The 21,228-nt window shown below is 40.6% G+C and overlaps 1 protein-coding gene across 1 annotated transcript in view; it reads right to left on the bottom strand.

The window, feature by feature from the left end:
• SMAD7 (SMAD family member 7) overlaps positions 1 to 21,228 on the bottom strand; it is a 28,332-nt gene that overhangs the window by 4,409 nt on the left and 2,695 nt on the right. Inside the window, exons 2-3 of the mRNA XM_072416727.1 lie at positions 19,353 to 19,406; positions 13,632 to 13,706 (exon numbers count right to left, since the gene is read on the bottom strand). Of these exons, the coding sequence (XP_072272828.1) occupies positions 13,632 to 13,706; positions 19,353 to 19,406 (129 nt within the window). The remainder of the gene's footprint in view (positions 1 to 13,631; positions 13,707 to 19,352; positions 19,407 to 21,228) is intronic.

The raw sequence follows: 21,228 nt of genomic DNA on the forward strand, positions 1-21,228 counted from the left end.
TCTTTTCTTAAGGCAATGGGATAAGGAAAGGAGTGCAAGGGGGGAATCTGTCCAGGAGGAGGTGGTGCACAAAATTCCAAATCAAAATGAGAAAGAAGAAGGGGGGATACAAAAAAAAAAAAGGAAAAGGTGTGCTTGGTTACTTGCATTTCCCCCCTTTCATGGTGCCTCACAATACTTTGCTCAAATATCTCAATCCTACTGAAACCTGGCACCAAAGAAGGCAGCTAGCAGGGGAAAAAAGAGGGAGGGTTACAAAAAAATGGGGGGAGGGTAGTGAAGGAGGGAAGTTAGTAAAACTATCAAATTACCTTTCACCTAACCTCTGCAAACTACAGTACATTCATGCAGAAACTCAGAAAAGTATTTGTTAAAAAGGAAAGGGGAAGAGGGGGGGGATCAAAAAACATTGAGGGAGGAAATCAAGGGAAAAAAAGTTCAGAAAGTTTCAGAAAGAAAGAAAAAGTTATAAATATTTGGCAGGGGAGGTGGATGCCTCCTTATTGTATTTCGCATATTGTGCAGAAAAACTTTTTAAGACATGTATCTACACATTAAAAAAAAGGATCTTGACTCCAACACAATTTTTTTTTTCAAAAACTAATAAAAAAAAAAAAAGGTCAGGAAATGTCTGTAAAATGAAGCTCTGTAGCCACCCTGTTGCGTGAAAGAAAATCCTCAAGACTGCATTTTTCCCTTTCATCTCAAGAGCCCCGCCAGTACACCCAGCAATTTTAAGACAGACGTCAGTAAAGAGACGTTTCTCAGATTATGGTAATTACCTAGCCCAAATAAATTGCAGGCTTGGTGAGTAGAGCTACTCTATGCTTAACCCCTTCGCCTGCTTGTTGCTGGCGTCTCCAGGCCCCTCCCAGGGGAAAGGAGACCGCTCTACTGTTGGCGGTGGAAAACTGGCTGCGGCAAGCTTTTTAGTAGCTCCCAACATTGGTGGAGCATTGGCCCCAGGCGTCACTTTGCATTTTTTGGCCTGAGGGCAGCAGACGCCCCCTGTTGTTACTAACAAAACACAAGAACTTCAAATGCCGCTCCGACTAATGAAAAAAGCCAATTTACATAGAAGATGACCCTAATTTAGAACGTTGGTGCCTGGGAGGAAGTTTTTTTTTTTTTTCTCCTATTTCTGTTGAGCTTTATGGTCCTAAAGTGACCCTATCAGGGGGTCAAGAAAAAAAGAAAGACCTGTATGGAAATCAATATTAAAAATATGGTCCATTGACCTTTTCCATGATTGGATTGGTTGAATACAGACCGTTGCCTTCCCAACTACTGCCTTCCCATCACTGGTTCCCTTAATGAACTCTAGTTTCAATAAAATAGGGGTCACTTGGAGGCGCCAAAGTGGCCATTGGGGAATTCCATTGGTGCTATGGTTTTGCTCCTGTGATCTCTTCTTATCTATAGCAAAGAAGTTGTCACCAAGAGAAAAGTGTAATCAATGGAATTCCACAATGGCCACTTTGGCTCCTCTAAGTGACCACCATTTTATTGAAGCTAGGGTTGTCACCCTATGACAGAAGGGGTGCTAGGAGCATTGGGGAATTCCATTGGTTACATGGTTTTTCCTCTTGGTTACAACTTCTTCCCTGCCATAGGGATAAAGAGATCACCAGGAGAAAAACCATGACACCAATTGAATTCCCCAATGGCCACTTTGGTTCCTCCAAGTGACCCCTTTTTTATTGAAACCAGGGTTGTCACCCCAGGACAGAAGGGGTGCTAGGACTTTCCAAAATAAAGGGGTGTTCTGTAGCCCAAAAACTTCCCGATAGGCTAAGTTTCTAAACAAAAGTAGAAAATAGGTTCAAAGTAAGAGAAATCTTCGAACAAAGGGCAAACAGAAGCTTATTTTCTTTCTTTATGCACTGCAGAGGCTTGGTGTAACTAGTAGACCACGGACTCTTACATTAAAGCTTTGCAGAAATGTAGCAAAAAGAAAAAAAAATAAAAGAAGATTTTAGACCGCTTGAAAATTCCTTTTTTTCCTCTTTTTTTATTTATTTTTTTTCTACACCCCAACATGAAAGAGTCCCTTCCAGGAAAGAAGAAGGAGGGGGAGAGAGCGCTAGACTAGTCTTGTGTGTTTGTGTATGCGTTGGTGAATACCACATAACAGGCCGCTCACTGCCTCATACAAAGGCCCATTTAATTGGCAGTGTGTATAAAACGGCCCATCCTGGCTTACGATGAACCGGCCCAGTTATGGGAAGTACGGCTCAAGTTCATGAATGAACCCTACCAGCTTCTTCAATGACATCGGGCTCTAAGGAGTTTTTTTTTTCTCTCGCGCTCTTTACGCTTTTTTTTTTCTTAAAGGTAATTTGCCAAACTTATTAATGGTTTGAAGCCAAGGTACACTATAAATATGTCGACTGAGTTCCGTTTTAAGGGACAGCGGTGTTGACGGGATGTCTGGTCATTAAATCTATAACAATGATGGGACTGTAATTTGTTTCCTTAAGAAAAATAGAAACTTTGTTATATATTAACACACAGGGACAGAATTTATGCCCGCTGGGGCATTTTGGAGAGCCGGATGTTTGCAAGAGGTAGAAAGGAGAGTTGGGAACATCGCCCCCAACAGGCAACTTTTAGAGACCTGCAATATTGTGCATTTTAGGATTCGTGCTGAAGGGAAAAATTGGCCTATTACCCATAGAATAAATCAGATCAGGGTCTACCTTAAAGCTAGATGAATACTAGAGGGTCACAGCTGGTCCAAGGACAATGGCAGACTCCATTATCTAAAGCAAAAAAAAATAATGGAGCCTTAACCTGCATATGATAAATATAATGGAGGACCCTGTGCAAAACAAGCAATGCCAATGCAATGTACAAGGACAATACCCTTGGTACCCATCCCATTCTTGGTACCACACGTAAAGGCCATGAAATTAACCTTTTCCCTTTCTCACTAAAATTGGTCCCAATCCTTTTTATTTTTTCTGCTGCCACACAGGAAAATGAAAAAAAAAAATTACACCGAAAACAAAAATCTTGTCTGCTCGACTCCAGCGGTTGGGGAAAAATTCCCCCAGCCCAGAATGGAGTCTCATCAGCCATGCAAATTATAGAGTGGCCTTTGTAGGCTGGAGTTAAAGGTTAGCTTAATAGCAAAATGCCTTAGAGGAAGGGTGGGTTTTCTAGTGAGGCCAAAACCCATTCACATTGTATTATTTACAGTGAGAGATGCTTAGTGTTTGTTTAACTCTTTCTAGTGAGGGTGCCGCCTCGGGCAAGAAGCCGATTTGCTTATTAAAATGTCTTCTTTCAGGATCCGCCACAAAAATTTATCTGTGCCTGCAAGTCACAAAATGCAAATAACAACACCACAGCCATCTTTGATTGTCCTTGTGGGCAATGAACATACAGGCTTGGCAACACAATCTTTTTTGGGTAAAATTGTCCTAGTGATCACGAACGGGATTGAGATGTTCCAAATTAGTCGCCATTTATTTATGTCAATATTTGCAGTTCTAGAATGGTTTGCTATGCCTTGCACCAGGATTTTTTGATTCCCAACCCATGCGCCCATTCCAGCTACCATTGGATCTGTAAGCCCCTGGTGAACTACACACAGGTTTACATCATCCATTTAAACTCAACAGCTTAAACAGCAGTTTTTTTTTTTTTACAAATTCATAAAAAGTGGTTATTACACATGAGATGAGAGAGACGAGAAGGAATGCACAGACCCTAAGGGAATTAAAACCTTGTAACAAAAACATGCGTGCACACACACAAGAACCTAAGTTGAGCTACGTTGGGGTTATCAGGCCTGCACAATGTAAAATTAGAAACAAAAAAAGCCTTTTTAAACTATTAAAACAGTGCAAGCCATCTGTATTATCCATGGCTAGCTAGAAAGAAAGAAAAAAGTCCAACAAAAGACTCAAAATAGAAACCACACAAAAGCTGCAGTAAATAGAAAAAATAATCCAACACACAACAAAAACCTAAATACATCACAATGCGTTCCTAGTAGAGGTGCATCATGTGACCAGCACAATATGGCGGTTCCAAGGTCAAAAAAAGAGAATGGGAGATGGTCGAAGCATGTATTTAGAAAAGGTTGTGCTATAGTCATGAATTCAACCATAGAAAAAGGAAGAAATCTTGTGCAAAATATGGAGGAATACCAAAAAGGAAAAAAGATCCCATTTTTTATACGCCCGGTTCCCACCAGATAAAAGGAGTTAGTATGGTAATGTTTTAAGCCTCATTCAGGAAAAGAAATAACGGTCTAAATGTATATTATTGTGCCAATGTGGTTAGTTGGTTAAAGACAATTTCAGCATATAAAAGGCCCTCAAAGTACAAACTGTCTGCACAAAAAAATGCATGGTAACCTCAATTTCTGCAAAGACAAGAGCTGGAAAATGGACGATCTTCCAGCTTCTTGGCCTGAATAAAGAATGGAGAAAATAGAATAAAATGCCCTTAGCTGTATGTATAGGCACCTTTGAGGCTGGCAATGGGGGAAATTCTTGGAACTGGCAGTTCCAACTCAACCTAAAGCTGCTTGAAGATTGCATCAACCTCAAGGTTTTGTTGGGTTTTTCTGGATCAGCTAAAGATTTATTATGTTTTTGTATTTTGCTTTATTTTTGGATGAACATGATGGACAAAGTATGAGCATCCAACATAAACTTCAGTTTAGGGTGCCCAACCCTTGACAGCCATATCAGGCCTACACAGTGCAAACCCTACATGGGACAACAGGAAGGGTCATACAAGGCCCACATATGTTCAGTGATACAAATGCAACTTCTACTGTGCCCATTTGGTTAGAAGATTTTGTAAAAGATGATGAAACCAATACAGGGCCAAGATGACTGGATCGGCAAAAATGGCCAGCCCATACAAGCCATAGGGCTGTGCCAGGTTTCCTAGGTTCCCTTTTTATAATCATTGGGCAAAGGATATGCACATTCTGGTTTGCATTGTGTAGAGTGCCGCAGAAGTTAAGACAAGCACATGCCACTTTTCCAAAGCATGAACATTTATTCCAAACCAAATTCCTGCTTTTTCCCCTTTTTGCATGCAAGGACATTTTGTAGCATTTTTACTGGATTCCACCTAAATTCCATTCCTGGATTTGATGAAGATAAAAAACCTTTTATTTTCCCCCTACCACTGTTATCCTTCACTGCCATCTCAGGCCATCACACCATTACAGTACTTAGCAGAGGAGGAAAAAAGAAAACACGCATCACCAGAAGCCGCAGCCAGGTTGGAGACAGTGTGCAGACTGAAAAAGTTAATCATTACTTCTGTCTGCCTTCATAATCTAATCACGTCTTCTCAGCACATGCTAAACTCACATCTCACGCACACAAATACTTTCTGCCTGGCAAAGTACGAATGCATTTGTGCATGTGTTTGTGAGATGGGAAGAATTTAAATAAAATAAAACTTGGTGTTGCTCGGAAGTTGCCTTGCCTTGGGTGGACATCTAAATGGCACCAAAAAGTAACCCATCATTGGAGAAAGTCAAGTGTTGAGGTTGTGTTGTGTGCGCACCATATGGCCATACAAAATGATGGCAATTACATTTTCATGGATTTGGGTAAAACTGGGAGCTCTGCTAGAGATGACATGGCCATATTTTACTTGGTCATAGCAAAGGCAAACAATGGTGCCATGTTTGGCTAATGAACACATTTAGCAGCCCATCTGCAGGATGAACACCGTTGTTGTATTTCATTACATGAGGACATTTTTTTTTATTGATTGACATGGCTGCAAGCGTAATTCTTTATACAAATTGTGAATGGAAAATAGGCATTTTTATACCTTTTTATGTGCCTACTTTGACACGAGCAATTTAAAATTAGAAAAACAACACCGTCGCCACTCACAAGTGCCAAGAATTGCTCAGTGTTTAGGGAAGGAGGGGGGGGAGGAATGAACTTTCTTCTTAAAAATCGTAATATTCCGGAGACACGGCAGCCAGGTCAAAAACACAGGCAGAAAGCTGATAAATGTCTAACCAGCTAAGACGTCAGTGGCGAGGTTAAAGTACAACCAGCGAACTGGTTTTATGCTCTATTGAACTCTTCCCGTCTGCTATAATAATGTAACTCAGACAACTTTTTTTTTTATAAATAGAGATCGCCTTGATAGGGGTGTTACACCACGACCATAAAACGCCCGGAATCACTTGGGTTGCAAAATTGCAATGCAGTCTATCAGTCGTAACGACTTCCTATAACTATGAGCAATGGCTGCACAAAGGCTAAAATCTTGGAAGGCAAAGATGAATCAGTGCAGACTTATCAAACAGGTTAAGTTGTCATGTGCACAACACAGATGAAATCACGGTGGCAAGAGTTATTACGGAGACATTATTGCCAAATACTGGAAGAATTCGGTGGCAGACTCTATGACGGAGGTCATCTATTACCAAGAAATGTCGACATCCGTCTGATATTGTGAATTACCGTCTGATAGGTGCTTCTGACCACCCGAATATGCCCACAAAATGATGAGTATCTAGGCCTCCTATAAACATATGATATGCAATAGGTTATTTTATACCATCTGGTATAAATGAAGTGTATTGGGCCTTAAGTTGGCATTGTACATCCAAATCATGCCTCATGCCAAATTACGGTTTGGGTAATTAAGTAATTGTTTTAGCAACAATTTATTTAGTTCTCATCAACAAAGCCACTGTCCAAAGATAGCAGGTTTCAATTTTTCAAATAGGAACAATGAAAATTGAAGCCCGGGCCCACATTAACCAATCAATATATTTGCACAGTGCAGGTAGAAAAGCAATGAAGGATTGTCTGCTGCAAGCAATCGGCCTATTGTGGTTTTATAGATAGGCTGCCAATGTCTTCATTGTGTGGGGCGAACTGAATGCTCACAATGGTAACAATATGGCAAAGCAACACAAATGGAGACAGAAGTACAACCAAGAGCTTGTTGTATCCCAGGAACAAAACCCGGCCTCATAATCTCCTTGCAGTAAGGTTAGTAGGTTAAATAGGCTCTTTTCTCATCCAGGGCACGTGGTCTCCGGTTGAACTCCATTATCTCGTCAATAGTCTATCAGCGTAGCAAATAGTCCCTGCAAGCAAGCAGCGCTCGTCTTTAAAAAGAAACGAACGTGGGGGGCTGTTGTGCTTTTGTACCAGCGCCAACTGCCATGACATGAATAAAAAAGGGATGTAACCTATTTTTACAGGGGTTAGGACACTTTTTTTGTGCATTTGTTAAAAGCTAAGGGTATGAATCTGGTTCTAAATGCAACTGAAGCAGACATATCGGGTCTAGGATATAAACACACCACAAAAAAGCAACCAAATGGCTTTTACAACCACCAAAAGGAAAAGTCTATGGTAGACTCACCACATAGTATTAGAAATATATGCAATGCATGCACATTTACTAGACTACATGGGATCAAATTAAAGTTCATCATCAGGATTTATTCTTTATGGACTTTGAATTTCTACCAGGATTTCCTACAGAGCCTTTAGAAAAAGCAGCCTGCTGCCTTAAAAAAACAGAGCAGAAAAGCTGGGGTGAAAAGGCTAAGGGCAGTACAAACCATTAAAAAAAAAAAGTTTACTTTTTATAAGTTAAACCCAAGATAATGACATTGGGTGGGGATCCGTGTGAGAGCAGAGCCGCCAAAACCAAAATTAGCTGCTGCCAGCAAACTCCTTGGCCCCATTGCTTAGGGAAGGAAGAAAAAGTCACGAATTGTTCAAGTGAGCAAAAGGAGAGAATCTTTTTTTATTTTTACACTAGGGGCTCACCCGTTAATGGCGTATTATTACATTAATCAAACAAGGAATCCATCGGCATACTTCTTCAATGACTAATCGAACGGTTATTAAGTACATGGATACTTTTTTGCCAACACTTTCATACCAAGGATGATGCCGTTTCCTCCCCATACCAAGCATTTTCTGTTAACTATCAATGTGACTTCTACTTTGACACCAATGGAAGACAAATGAAGCCAATATCCTAAAAGCCACCAATGCAAGCATCTGGGTTGTTTTTTTCCAAGCGGCCCAAGGCAGGCTGGGTCTTGGAGTCCTTCGGCAACCATCCAAAGTTCTCCACCTTTTTTTAAAACAGGGGCTCTTTAGAGCTGAATAGCCGTCTACCCTCCGGTGTTAATGTTCAGGTTTTATTTGTGTGTCACGACTAAATTGAGGCTGTGGATCAGAAGCCCAAATCTTTGCAGCTGAAAATAAACTCTTAGGAAGCCGCTCGGTGACAGTAGGCAGTCAGCCAGACTGCAGTGTGGGTTATTTAATCCCGCTTAAGAAAGATGGTTGTGTTGGCAGTGACCTCGGCATGGCCCTGTTACAGTATTCTCCTAGACGGCTCATTCTCAGGTCATCGGGAGCCGGCACCAGCAGGAATTCAATGTTCACTTTCAGAACTGTGCAGTCACGTAGCTGATAATGGAGGCGTCAGGCAGATACCGTCAAGCCAGGGAACATTAATTGTGCAGAGAGAGCAATGCACCCAGACAGCTCTCCCCTGAGTGGCACCATACTTTCTTGTGATGTTTGGAATGACAACAACCCCAGGCTTGCAAGAATGTATTGGAGCTGATAAAAGATGGCTGCTGAGGAGCAAAACAAAACAAAGCTGAAAAAAGAATGAGCCAACGCAACACAAAGAATATTTAAATATAAAGACGTGATCTATACTGGAAGAAAAAATCCAGTCTTGATGTTCGAGTCAGATCAATAGACCCCTGAATCCCACGTAGCCCACCCTAGCTGTTTGAATGAGTTTTCTGCCAGGAAAGAGGCCGACAGAAGAAAAAGTGTCACAGGCCAAAAGCTACATGGGCCCTTGCCAAGTCCCAGTTTCCCTCCACTTCACCGGCCTGGCCTCTTGCAGGCACGGTCAGATGATGTGTACTTTATAGCAGTACACCCAGTCTGGCAGGCGGCCTAGTCTCATCCAAAGCCTTTACGCTGTCGTCTTGCTATTAACCCCTGACGATAACCTCACTTTGCAAGGCCCCTATACGGCATTGCTCACGTAATCTTTCATTAACATGCTCCTTAGCTGCCAAAGACATACCAGGATAAGCTAGCGGTCGCACCCTTTCCGACTCACGTAAAGGCCGATAAAACCATATATTTCCCAAATTACAAAAAAAAAAGTTTAGGCAACTTATCTTTTCAACAGCGGCATCGCCAATAGGTAGCCAATGTGGTGTAACTATGTGTCTATCCTTTGTGTGAGGATGGCCTCAGGGATAGAGATAACTTTTTGTTGCAGTACAAACAGCAGCTTGTATCTGGAGCCCATTGTCACCATGCTGTAAATGCACAGATTGAATAAGCTCGTTCTCCATGACTTCGCTAGATACCAGAACGATCAAAAGAAACATTCCAGGCTTGTATGCTATGCCAAACTTCAGTCACGCAGCCATCGGGGCTTTTGTAGTAAGCAGCAACTAAATGCTAAAACTCCAAAACGTATCACTAGTCTGAGAAAAGAGTTGTGCTCTTGAAAATGAATTTTCACACCGTCGACTCAACAAAATAATAAACCACAATTAGTTGCAGTCTGACAACAAGACTTCTGGATTTGAGGGTGTTGAGGTTTTGAAAGGTTGGTTTTGAAAAGACTTGGGGGAAGCATGGCCCCGGATTTGTGTTTTGTGGTGTCTGTGCGCCCACTGGTGAGATTCGCCTTTTGAACCCTCATCAAAACAAGAAAAGAGGAGAAAATCTTCAATGAGGACTCCTCTTCCAGTATCAACTTTATAATGTATATCAAAAACACATTGGCTACAACCAGATGGGAGAACAAAATATAAAGCGTCAACCCATTAATTTCCAGTTCTACGTGCCATAGATTCTCAATTTTCCTGACCGAAAAAGGCCTATCTAGTCATCAAAGCAAGCTGGGAACTGACCCCATCCTAACCGTAAATTGAATCTCCGAAGTTGTAAATGACACAACAGACGTCTTAATTTCAAAGCAGCCATTGGCCCCCATGGTGAAAACTACAATGTACATGATCTACCTATACTTTAGCAAACATCTGATCTTTGGGTTCTCAACAGGACCAGAGACTGCCATAAAACCCCAGGCCCAAGCTCTGACCCTTCTCCCCATGTTACTAAATACCAATAATGGTCGCCATCTTGGTCTCCATTGAAGTGTTAGCGCTCATTTGCTGCCCTGCTGACCAAACGGGAAATCTCTTCCAAAGGGGACACTATATAAAATATACAAAAACTACAACTATACAAAAATAATTAATGGTAGATAAATACCGTGAGGAAATTACCTTTTCACAAAGGTAAAAAAAGGCCTCCAGAAAAAGTTCAGATGAACTCATAATGGAGTTTAGTCTGAGTTACCCTAGGGAACGCGCCTTGCTGTTTCTGATAAGTGAGATGAACCACAGGAGGGGTCATTAAGAAAGATTGCCCACAAAAATTTGTTTCTGTGCCAAGATAGATTCTTTTAAAGAAAAAAAAAGGAAGAAGAGGAGGAGGAGGGGGGAGACAAGTTCCACATACAACATGAAAGGGCAGCTCATGTGAATTAAAGGTCATCTCTATGCTTTGCGGGAGGAACCAGCTCTTTTGTGAGGGGGCCCTCTGGGGATTCAATTTTTTTTTGCATTTACATTTTTTCTTCCTCTGCCAAAGGAATCAAATCTCTGGCTCCAGCCTCCCAAGTCCCGACCTTTATGCCACCACGCTCCCTGAACTGTGCCCCATTCATTAAGCCAGCTCACTACGGCGGGGCCCAAACTGGGAGCAGCAAGAGCAGAAAAAGACGGGATACAAAAACTGCAGAAAGAATAAGCTCCGATTGGTTGAAACATGAAACCTAATACAAAAAAAACACTACTACATACTGAAAAGCAAAACAAAGAAATTAGATATTTTTGTATTCCAGGTTGCGTTGAAGATGTCATATTTCACCATCACCTGCTGAGCTACTAATAGCTTTTTTGAGGACCATTCACAATCTGGTCATTTAAAATGCATTTTAGGTGGCTTTTGAACAGCAGGAGAGTCAAAATGAAGAATGAAATCCAAAAAATGTATAGAAAATATTTTAACTCTCCAGTGCAAGTCAATAGGAGCCACCACTTATTAAAGGGTCGTGTTTTTGGCAATTAGTTCACCTCTAACCTATAGAAAAGACTCACAACTTATTTTTCCTGAACAATTCTCTTTTTTAGCAACCAAGATCATTTTTGTAGATTTGTTTTTAGAAATCTATGTAAGGGGACAACACCACGTTCATCTCCTCTGCTTTCTCCCCCGCAGCTTCGGCCCTGGGCTTACAGGGCCGGACATTAAAAGCAGTACATAAGAGCGCAGAACAAGGCCGCTAGTAAATCGGACTTAATGCAAAACAAATGGTTTTTCATGTGGAGGCGCTTGGCTCGGAGTCATGGCCTGCATAGCTGAGCTAGCTCCATTCTTCATGAATCAACACTTATCAGGACCTCATTAGGACGGAAGAGCTGAAGTTACACACAACTTTTTTTTTTTGGTTGGGGGAGGTTGGAAGTAAAAGAAAAACATCAGGGTAGATAAACGCCAACATTTGTTATCTCATTAGTTGATAGGAGTAAAAAAAAAAAAAAAAAAAAAAAACACCGAAGATGTCTGACGCCAAACTTAGCAAAGCACATATTTTCAAATGGTTACAATGCCAGGATGGGATTTACTCCATATTAATCAGACCGGAGCCAACTATCGGAGGAGCGCCTCTGGCGGCAACCGCAGGAAATATGGCGGGAGGTCTGGATGCCAAAAGCTATTTATTAAGGAATCTCTAAGGTGCGTTGGCTTCTCAATACAGATTACAGGCTTTACGGACCTATCGACCCCCAATTAATTAAGACAATAAAAGGGGACCTGATTGGGTGGTAAAGCCCTTACAGACAGTTCAGGAAAATTCTGTGCTCAGACACAACAGGAACCTAAGGGCCAATTGTAACTTGGGACCCAATGCAATTTGCTAAAGGATCCATTGGGTTCATGATAAAATTGCATGCTTCATGGCAGTTCCGAGAACGGACCATGACACCGCGAGCCGACCACTGACTGTCAAGTGTTACTACCGGTCTTCAAAAATGTTAGCCCAATGCACCAACCCAAAAGTCATGGTCATGATATAAGAGAGATTTTGGTGTCAGCAGCCCGGGCCGCCAGATTAAGCTGCACAAGAGAGCCAGCTCTCCCCTTAAGGAGGTATTCGCAGTCTGGCTCTGCTATTTCCTGCCTCTCAATCCTCTCCTTTCTTCCCCTCCATCGAAGCCCCAGACAGAGATCTTATCGTCCAGGCACAACTTTCAACCTAAACCCAGGGCGGTCCCTCATTCGTTTCATGTGGGATGAAAACAGCCGGGGCTCACTTTAAGAGTTTATCAGGAGCTGACATCTTGAATAATCTGTCTTGGAACCCTCAGGGCAGGATTAAGGCAACCTTTGTTGGGTAGAAGCATGAGGAACCAGAAGTCTCAGCTTGTGTAGTAACATGAACATGATTGTTTTTATAAATAGCACCAACATATTACGCAGCGCAGTACAATAATAATATAGGCGTCAGATGACAAAATAAATACAAACTATGACATCACAGGAGGAGAGGACCCTGCCCAATAAATCTTACAAGGTGGGGTAGTATACAATAGGGTGGTTAATTAGCAAAGGATAAAAGAGAAGAAGATGGGTGGGCGAGTTTGAAGAGGTGTGTAATAAGGGCTGGTTGAATGAACAAACCTAATGGGCAAGGTAGGGATTTCTAGGGAATTGGGGAAGCTCTATAGACGTCTTGGAGCCATGCATAATCATTAGGTTAGAATGAAGGAAGCCATTAGTAGACCACTGAAGGGCAGGGAGGGCACTTCTATGCGTCGGAAGCCATGGACTGGCAAAGCACAGAAGTTTGAATTTGATTTGAAGCTGAAAAAAACCCAATGTAGGGATTTCCAGCAAATTAGAGGCATTTGGAAGGATTGATAAGTCTAGCTGCAACATTCCTAATACTTCAAAGAGCCATCGGAACAGACATGACAATCTTCGCACGGCACATCAAATATGGCGGCTGTTTGGCCATGCCTGCTCCCATAATCCACTGCAGCTTGGTCTTGCTCATATAAAACTATATTTTAACCATTTTTGTTTCCTTCTTAGCGCTGACATCTGGAACTGAAAATATATAGACTGCTGGGGCCTCCTAGCAAAATCCTTAATGAAGACTTGAGAAGAATTTACTGTTGATTTCTGTTTTTCATTTTTCCCCCCCTCCCTCTTTTCCTTTACAGATGAGGGTCTGCTTGCCTATAACAGCCCAATTAAGTACTGTTCAGTCCAACTTTAACGACCTTCAGTTCTATAGCACGATGGTATGTTTGCCTAGTAAACGTGCAAGACTTTTCTTTATGCGTAGCCGCAAAAACTCATTTAGGCCAGCACCGAGAGATATGGGCCTCCTGCTTCAACACAGGCCAAGCAACAACAAAACCAGCTATTCAAATCTAGAAACCACTAGCAACAACACAAAACTCTACAAAAAGACATAAAAAGAACTTCTGCAACCAACCAAAATATGAAGCCATTCAAAAGTAAGGAAAGTCATCTTACCTGAAAGCCCCTCAGGGGCCAAATAATTAGATCCCCCTGTCTCTGTAGAGGAAGGCACGAAGTCTGGACAATCCGCTGAAAAAGAAACAAAAATCTTGTTATTTGAAGGTTTCATTTAAAGTTCATTAACTGTATGCAAGAAACTAATTATACAACTAAAGTGCATTAATGTAACATTGTATGCAGTTAGTTCTGTGGTCCAGGTCCCCCCTGTACATAATGCAAACCCAGATACATTACTTCCATTGAGCCCAGGGCACAACCCCGGCTTGCTGACTTTGCTGTAAGACAGTACCAGCACACTGAGGAGTATTCACTCTGCACTTTCATCCACCTCCTGTCAGCAAGCAACCAGTGCCAGGCTGACATTGGCTACTAGTTCCTATTATATTATTATTATTATTATTATTATTATTATTATTAATAAACAGGATTTATATAGCGCCAACATATTATGCAGCGCTGTACAATAAATAGGGGTTGCAAATGACAAACAGTGACACAGGAGGAGAAGATCCTGCTCTGAAGAGCTTACAATCAAGCTCAAGCAATGCATCTATATATATAATAAATGCTCGAGTGCACAATAGCCGTCTCTTTTGGAATACTTATGGGCAGACTGAATGGCTCCTGAATTTCTACATTTGCCCAGCCCCTGGCTCTCACATTCGTACACCCCGAGCGATGGCAAGCATTGGTAATCCTACACAACAAGTAACACAAAAAAGCATTCCACACCAATCATGTGCCATTGAAGTGACTGCCAACAGGCGCATTTGGGGTTAGAGACAAATATTCCTTCTATATCCACTTAACAAAGGGAAAAAATATTATTGCATAAAATGATTAAAAACAAAAAAAATGACAGTATAAGAACCTCTGTTTTCATGGAAACATGAAACAGAACACAGTTAATGAATCCTGGGGAAGCAGCAATATAAACCATATGTTGCAATGTCTTTTCTGCATTAATGAGATCCTGAGCAAAAAAAATCCCACAAAGGCTGGGAGCCCTGGGGGCCACTAGCTGAAGGCTGCAGAACCTTTTTATTTGTTTAAAGCGAATAAACTAAAAGAGAAGTGACAAGCTATGGATGATGGGGGTAGTAAAATATTTAAGGGCAACTAAGGCACCCAATAATTATTACCATGGATGGTTTTGGACCAAATATGAAGTGGGGGTCTGAAGTCCATGTGCACCCTGAAACCACCCCTGCCTATTGACACCCACTTTTAGCTTTGAGTGAGTTTCATGTCTTCTAATGATATAAGCAAATGAGGATGCAATTTGGGAATGGGAATTGGAAAAAAAACCATGCAAGTCCACTAAAAGTTTAATTGGGGCAAAGTATGAGCTGTAACAGGAATATACAGTTGAACAGGAAGCACTTCATCAAACTTCAAACAATAGAGGAGACAGGAAGAGGAGATACTTGTGTAGCCCTGCACACTACACTTTCTCAATGTCTAAGTTTTTTTATTTCCCCTAAATATCCTAAGGAAATAGTTTCCATTTTCACCCTTTCCTTACCAGTTAGTCTAATTGTGTCATACAGGAGAAGATGACTACATGGCACGACCAGTGCCAACATCCAGAACGACGCGCTTCCAACCCCGGAGCACGCTGCAGACGACGCAAAATGCTGCTCTCCCACGTACGGCGGGGACGCCTCGGGTTATGCAGGAACTTGGCAGGGAGACAACAGAAAAAAAAGGGACATTTTCTTTTGTAGTCTCAGGAAATAACTGGGGCTGCCTGCTTTTAGATGTGCGCCAAGATGTTTACCTTGAAAGAGAAGAACCCACAAGACTCCTCCTTCTGCAAGGAACCATTTTTAAATACCTCTTTGTCAATATTCAAGGAATCAGGAGTTCCAGGCAAAGTACATCTTTGCAATACATGCACATTCTTTTCCAAGGCTAAAAAAGTACTGACAACTCTGCAGATGCAGCACTGAAATCACAAGCAGGGTTGTCACCAGTGCTTCATGGAAGCCTAAGGTTTTCTTTTGCACCCCAACACACACCCAATTATGCCATGCTAAGAAATGGGCCCACATACAACCTGATATTTAGAATACCGTCATACGTCTATTAGAGGCGGGGTGCCTGTGATTATTAGGTAAGAAAACTTGGCAATTCTAAAATCAGTGTTTGCCGAATGATTTGGCATGTGAAGAATCAGAAACTTTAGAAATGTAGGTTGCTCTGATTCATCATTTTAATGGACCCTGTGCACACATTTGCATGCATCTATTCAAGTGAATCAAACATTTGCATGCTTTATGAGTCACTTCACTCATCACTACCCATAAATGATTTGTATGTTTTCAATGGAAAGGGTTCAATGGCAGATTCCACATATAGGAGACTCCATATACCCAGTGCCACCCCAATGTTGGTTGAATGGGGGAACAAAATTGGCACAATGGCTGCCCATATGCCAAAGACAATGCAAAGTGTATTGATGTATCAGGACAGCACTCCAACAGCAGAAAATGTCAATGCTTTCCTGTATTACCCAGACATCAATGTATATTCACAATATTTCTAATAACCTGCACCGATCCGTTGAGCCATTTCTTTATCATTAAGAACAAGGAGAGCGATTGCATTCTCTTCTTGTTAAACTGGTTATGACTTCACAGTGTTCCATTACAGAACTGCGTTCCTGTTTCTCACCTAGAAACACAAAATAAACAGAGGGAACACACTGCACCGCTTGCCCAAAAAAGAAAAAGAATTTCCAAAATTTCTCACGAGAGAAAAAACTCCTGCGGGGAACGTGGGACAGAAGCTCAGCCCTAAACGCCCTTAACCAAGGCTGACAATCAGAAGCAGCCAATGGGCATCAGATGCCAACAGATGAGATCTAATACTAGAAGGATGAAAGCAATGACCCAATACAACCAATCAGAATCCATCTAATACTTTGACTGCGGCAGTTTAACTCATGATTGGTTGCTATTGGGCGTTTGCAAATCTCAAGAATGAACAACTCTTTTTGCAACTTTTTGGGTAGTTAAATATTGAAAGTTGTTTTCAGTTCTCTCTGTGGACCCTATATTATAGAGAAGAGGATTCTTTAGCCCTATCATAATGCTGCATTACAATCAGCAAACCATTTGCACATGGCCATTGATCATACCCAATCAGACTGACACTTATAATGTCTTCCAGCCTTCCTGGTATGAACAAGCACCCCTGAACCCCAAGGGTGCCAGTCAGTGCTGCAAGGTTACTAAATATATTATGTTCTCAAAATGAAAAAGGGAAATGATTCTTTATCATCGCTTACAACTGCAATTCCGGGAAATAGGGCGATAAAACAACAAAAAGCTGCTTTAACACAATGAATCTTTATCCAGAAGCCATTAATATCTCCAGCAAAATAATAATCTGCCATTGGTGTTTCATGACACATGAAAAGTCCCACAAAGTCGTCCTCTTACCTACAGCAATCAATGCACAACTCAACAAAAACCATACAAGTGTATCCACATATGGGCTTTGAGGTGATACAGAACTGCAGTATGCAAAATAAAATGCAATTACATGAAGTCTCCATAATACTGAAATATATGGAAAGTGTAAAGCCACTGATTATTCTTTTTAAATAATGGCACAGTTTGCAAGCCCTTGTAGTTCCTCGTCAGCTTGCAATATGAAGATCAGCCGGTCAATGAGTGCTGGTGATAGGCTCTTAATTGCAACCAATTGGCTAACACTATTTGGCAGTTCAGTGGTTGATTTGAGTGACTTGAATCAGGCTAAAGCGATATGACTTCTGATTTGGGATGCTTGAAAACACCACTGCAAAATGTTTCTGTTAAGAATCACTATACCACAAACAATTGGGAAGATGCCAAAAAATTAAAAATATTTGTATTGAATATTCTATCCAAGCAGAAAAATGGGGGTACTCCGATCCTGGACACCAAACATACCCCTCCACACCATTCTTGCTCCCTCCACAGGCAGTTGTTTTTATCCAGCTCAAGGTGAGCAAAATGCCAGCCAGGTTCATACAGGCGACTCAATAGCGCCAGTGCCAGCTGAAAATGGGCTTTTGCTCTGGCGGGCAGCCCGTTCATTAAAAGCAACAGGAGTGCCAAAAGTAGATTTAACAAGTTCACTGCTGACAAGAAAGCTTTTATCCGGGCACTAGCCCCACATTGCTGATGGCATCTGAAATTCCATCCTGTGCCTTTTCCATGCAAGATCTCCATAGGTTCATAAAAATACCAAAACTGCAAAAAATACATCAAAACTTGGGAACAAGTCAACCCAAAGATTTCAGGTGGGATAACCCAGACCAACCATTCCAAGTTCACTTTAAGTCACATTAGGGTAGGATTTGGTTTGGTTGCTGTCAGCCACTAACTTATCCAAATCAGCCCTGGAGGTATAAATATAACTCAACCAAAACTTCATTAGATCAAGCTTCAGGATTTGTATTATTATACAGAACAAGCTCATGTAAACAGATCTATAGAATAATACAAATAAATTAATCAACACTCCATATCAAGCCAAAGTCACACAACTCAACATAAAACAGCAATCTAATGACATATTATTACAAATTATAAAATCAATGCTGATAGCTATGTATCTTATACAACAGACCAAACCAAAAAAACACTCCATCAAATATGTGTAGCAAAATAACCTAAAAAATGTGTGAACTAATAATAATCCCCCAAAACAACACACAAGCACCAACCCATCACATCTCCAAATATCCAATGTTATGTTCAAATAAGCATGTGATAGGACTGTGCCTATAAAAGATACAAAACCTCATTTATGAGCTTTGTTGTGACAACCTAAACCTACAACATAAGTATTAAATTACAAAATATCTAATAGAAAATGTGGCTAAAAATGATCTAAAAGCTCATTTATAAGCTCCAATGTAACAAGCCAAACTTGCAACGTGTATTAAATCACAGAACTATCCAAAAGAATTGTACCTAAAATGAATAAAAACTTCAATGTAACAAACCAAACATACAATGTGTGTAATAAATCACAGAACTATCCAAAAGAATTGTACCTAAAAATAAATAAAAACCTAAATGTTACAATTCTAATGGATAGTTCTGTGATTTAATACATGTTGCTGGTTTGGCTTGTTACATTCAAGTTTATAATTATTGTAGGTACAAGCCCAACCTGCAACATGTGTATTAGATCACAGAACTATCCAATATAATTGTACCTAAAAATGAATATAAACTTTAAAGTCAAAAGCCAAACCTGCAACGTGTAATAAAATACATTATCTAAAAACAAATTTATTTTAAACCAAGCTAAAATCAAATGCCCAAATAAGCAAGATGTATATAAAAATACACAAGTAATACAAAACCCCCAAATTGTTAGTAAACTTATAAGATTAACTATAACAAACTAAAACACATAAAATATTTATAATAAAAATACAAAGTAACACAAACATGAAATAAAATACACTTCTCCATAAAAAAAAAGCCCATGGGGTAAATGTCATCAGAAGTTAAAACAAGATCAAACACAAAGATAAAACATAAGCATAAAACATGGATACAATGTAACCAAAGCTTACAGAGAAAATGCATCATGTCCAGAGCTCCCCATGCTAGATTGGCCTGGGAGCTGTCAGTGTGACACAGATCAGAAGCAGAGCAGGATACTTTTACTCAAGAAGTTAAAAAAAAAAAAGTTTGAGGAACTCACCAGAAGTTTTGAGAATATCCATTGGGTATCTGGAGTAGGGAGGTGGGGGGGACTCTGTAAAAGAGAAAATAAAGAAAGAGCCATGAGAAAAAAAAACACGTTCCGTAAAAAAAAAAAGAGGAGATAGAGACTTGTGATAACAGCGGGCGGCATTCTTTTAGCTAAACTGTTTGTGTAAGCTCTGGGGGTTGGAAGTTGGGGGCAGCGGGCGGCGACTGCCTTGATACTAAGCAGTCTGATAAACAAAAGAGGGACAGCTGGCGCCAGGCTCCCTGCTATCAACTCCTCTGGCTGTCTGATCAGGGATCTGAGTCTGCAGCAAGCCAGCACAGCCTGATAAAACTCAACCAGTTCCACATTTCACAGACACACATTGACCACCCTGCCCTGACACATTAAAAAAGCCCCCCACTTTACAAAAAAAAAACTTTTTTACATTGCACTTTTATTATTATTGCTTTTTTTTTGTTGCAACTTTTTTATTATTATTTTTTATGCATCTTTGCATCTTTTTTGCATTGCTGCAACTACTATTTTTTTTACATATGTTCAATTAAACTTTACTGCCTTTTTATGCATTTTTTTGCACAGCTGCTGTATCTACTTTTATATATATGTTCAATTGCACTTTATTTTATATTTACTTTATATTGCACATATTTTCCTTATTGTAGGTCATATAAAAATAAAAAAACAAAATGTTTTTTTTATTTTCCTATTGCACTTTGCTGCAACTGTCTTCATTATTATTAAGTTTGTATTGCACTTTATTATTATTATGTTTATATTATAATATTTTATTGCTTTTGCTGCACTGCTTTTGCAATTGTGTTTTAATTTTGAAAGTATTATTTATTGTTTTGCATTGCACATTGCTGCAGCTTTGTTTTATATTTTACTTTTATTATTTATTTACATATACATACATATATATATATACACACACCCTGCAAGCACTGACTGCTCTTTTCTCAAGTTGCCCTGCCAAGCTAAGGATGCAGATTATGGATGTTAGATAAAAAAAGTTTGTAAACTATCAGACAATCCAACCTGGTTGGAGACAGACTAGTCAGTTTAATAGGAGGGCCGGATACACAAAGGCATTTAATGCAAATGTGTCATTTGAAAGAAGCAGCAGAGTGACAAAGTAAAACCTAAAGCAAAGGAGGACAATGGAGCCATTTAACTCTTTGCTGGCCGACAGTCTGCTGGTGACACTTAATTGAGTCATCTGTCAGCAGTGATGAGCTTTATGGAATGAATGCAATGCAAAGTGACACAAATACATATAACATGGATTCTTTTTGATATTTAATGTTCAGCTAGGAGCCAGATGTAACCTAATGGTCTCATTTTGGACATATGACCCCCCTAAATCCTGGCAGGGGCTATCACAAGAGATGACAGGAGTCCCTCTAAAAGTCCTGGTGACTAGCAAAGGCTTAACACAGCTCCTCCAATAAATACCACAGGCTCATAAAACAGGGAAGTTAGCTAATGGGACCTGTAGAGTTAACACATGCCTGTAAAAGGGCCATTATATTCTGCTAACAATCTCTAGACATGGAGCAAGATAATCACAGGGAGACTCTGAGGCTCCAGTGCTGCCATTACAGGAACATCTGGGCAACAGTTCACATGTCACTGAACCCAAAGCCAACTCAAGCAATGCCAACCTAGACAATGTCACCCTAAAGCCAGCCATGCACTGCCACCCCAACATAAGCCCAGGCAATGTCACCCTAAAGCAAGCCATGCACTGCCACCCCAACATAAGCCCAAGCAATGTCACCCTATAACCAGCCCAGACAATGTCACCCTATACCCAGCCCAGGCACTGCCACCCTATAACCAGCCCAGACAATGTCACCCTATA

Source organism: Pyxicephalus adspersus, chromosome 6, assembly GCF_032062135.1.
Source record: "Pyxicephalus adspersus chromosome 6, UCB_Pads_2.0, whole genome shotgun sequence".
Classification (NCBI taxonomy): Eukaryota; Metazoa; Chordata; class Amphibia; order Anura; family Pyxicephalidae; genus Pyxicephalus; species Pyxicephalus adspersus.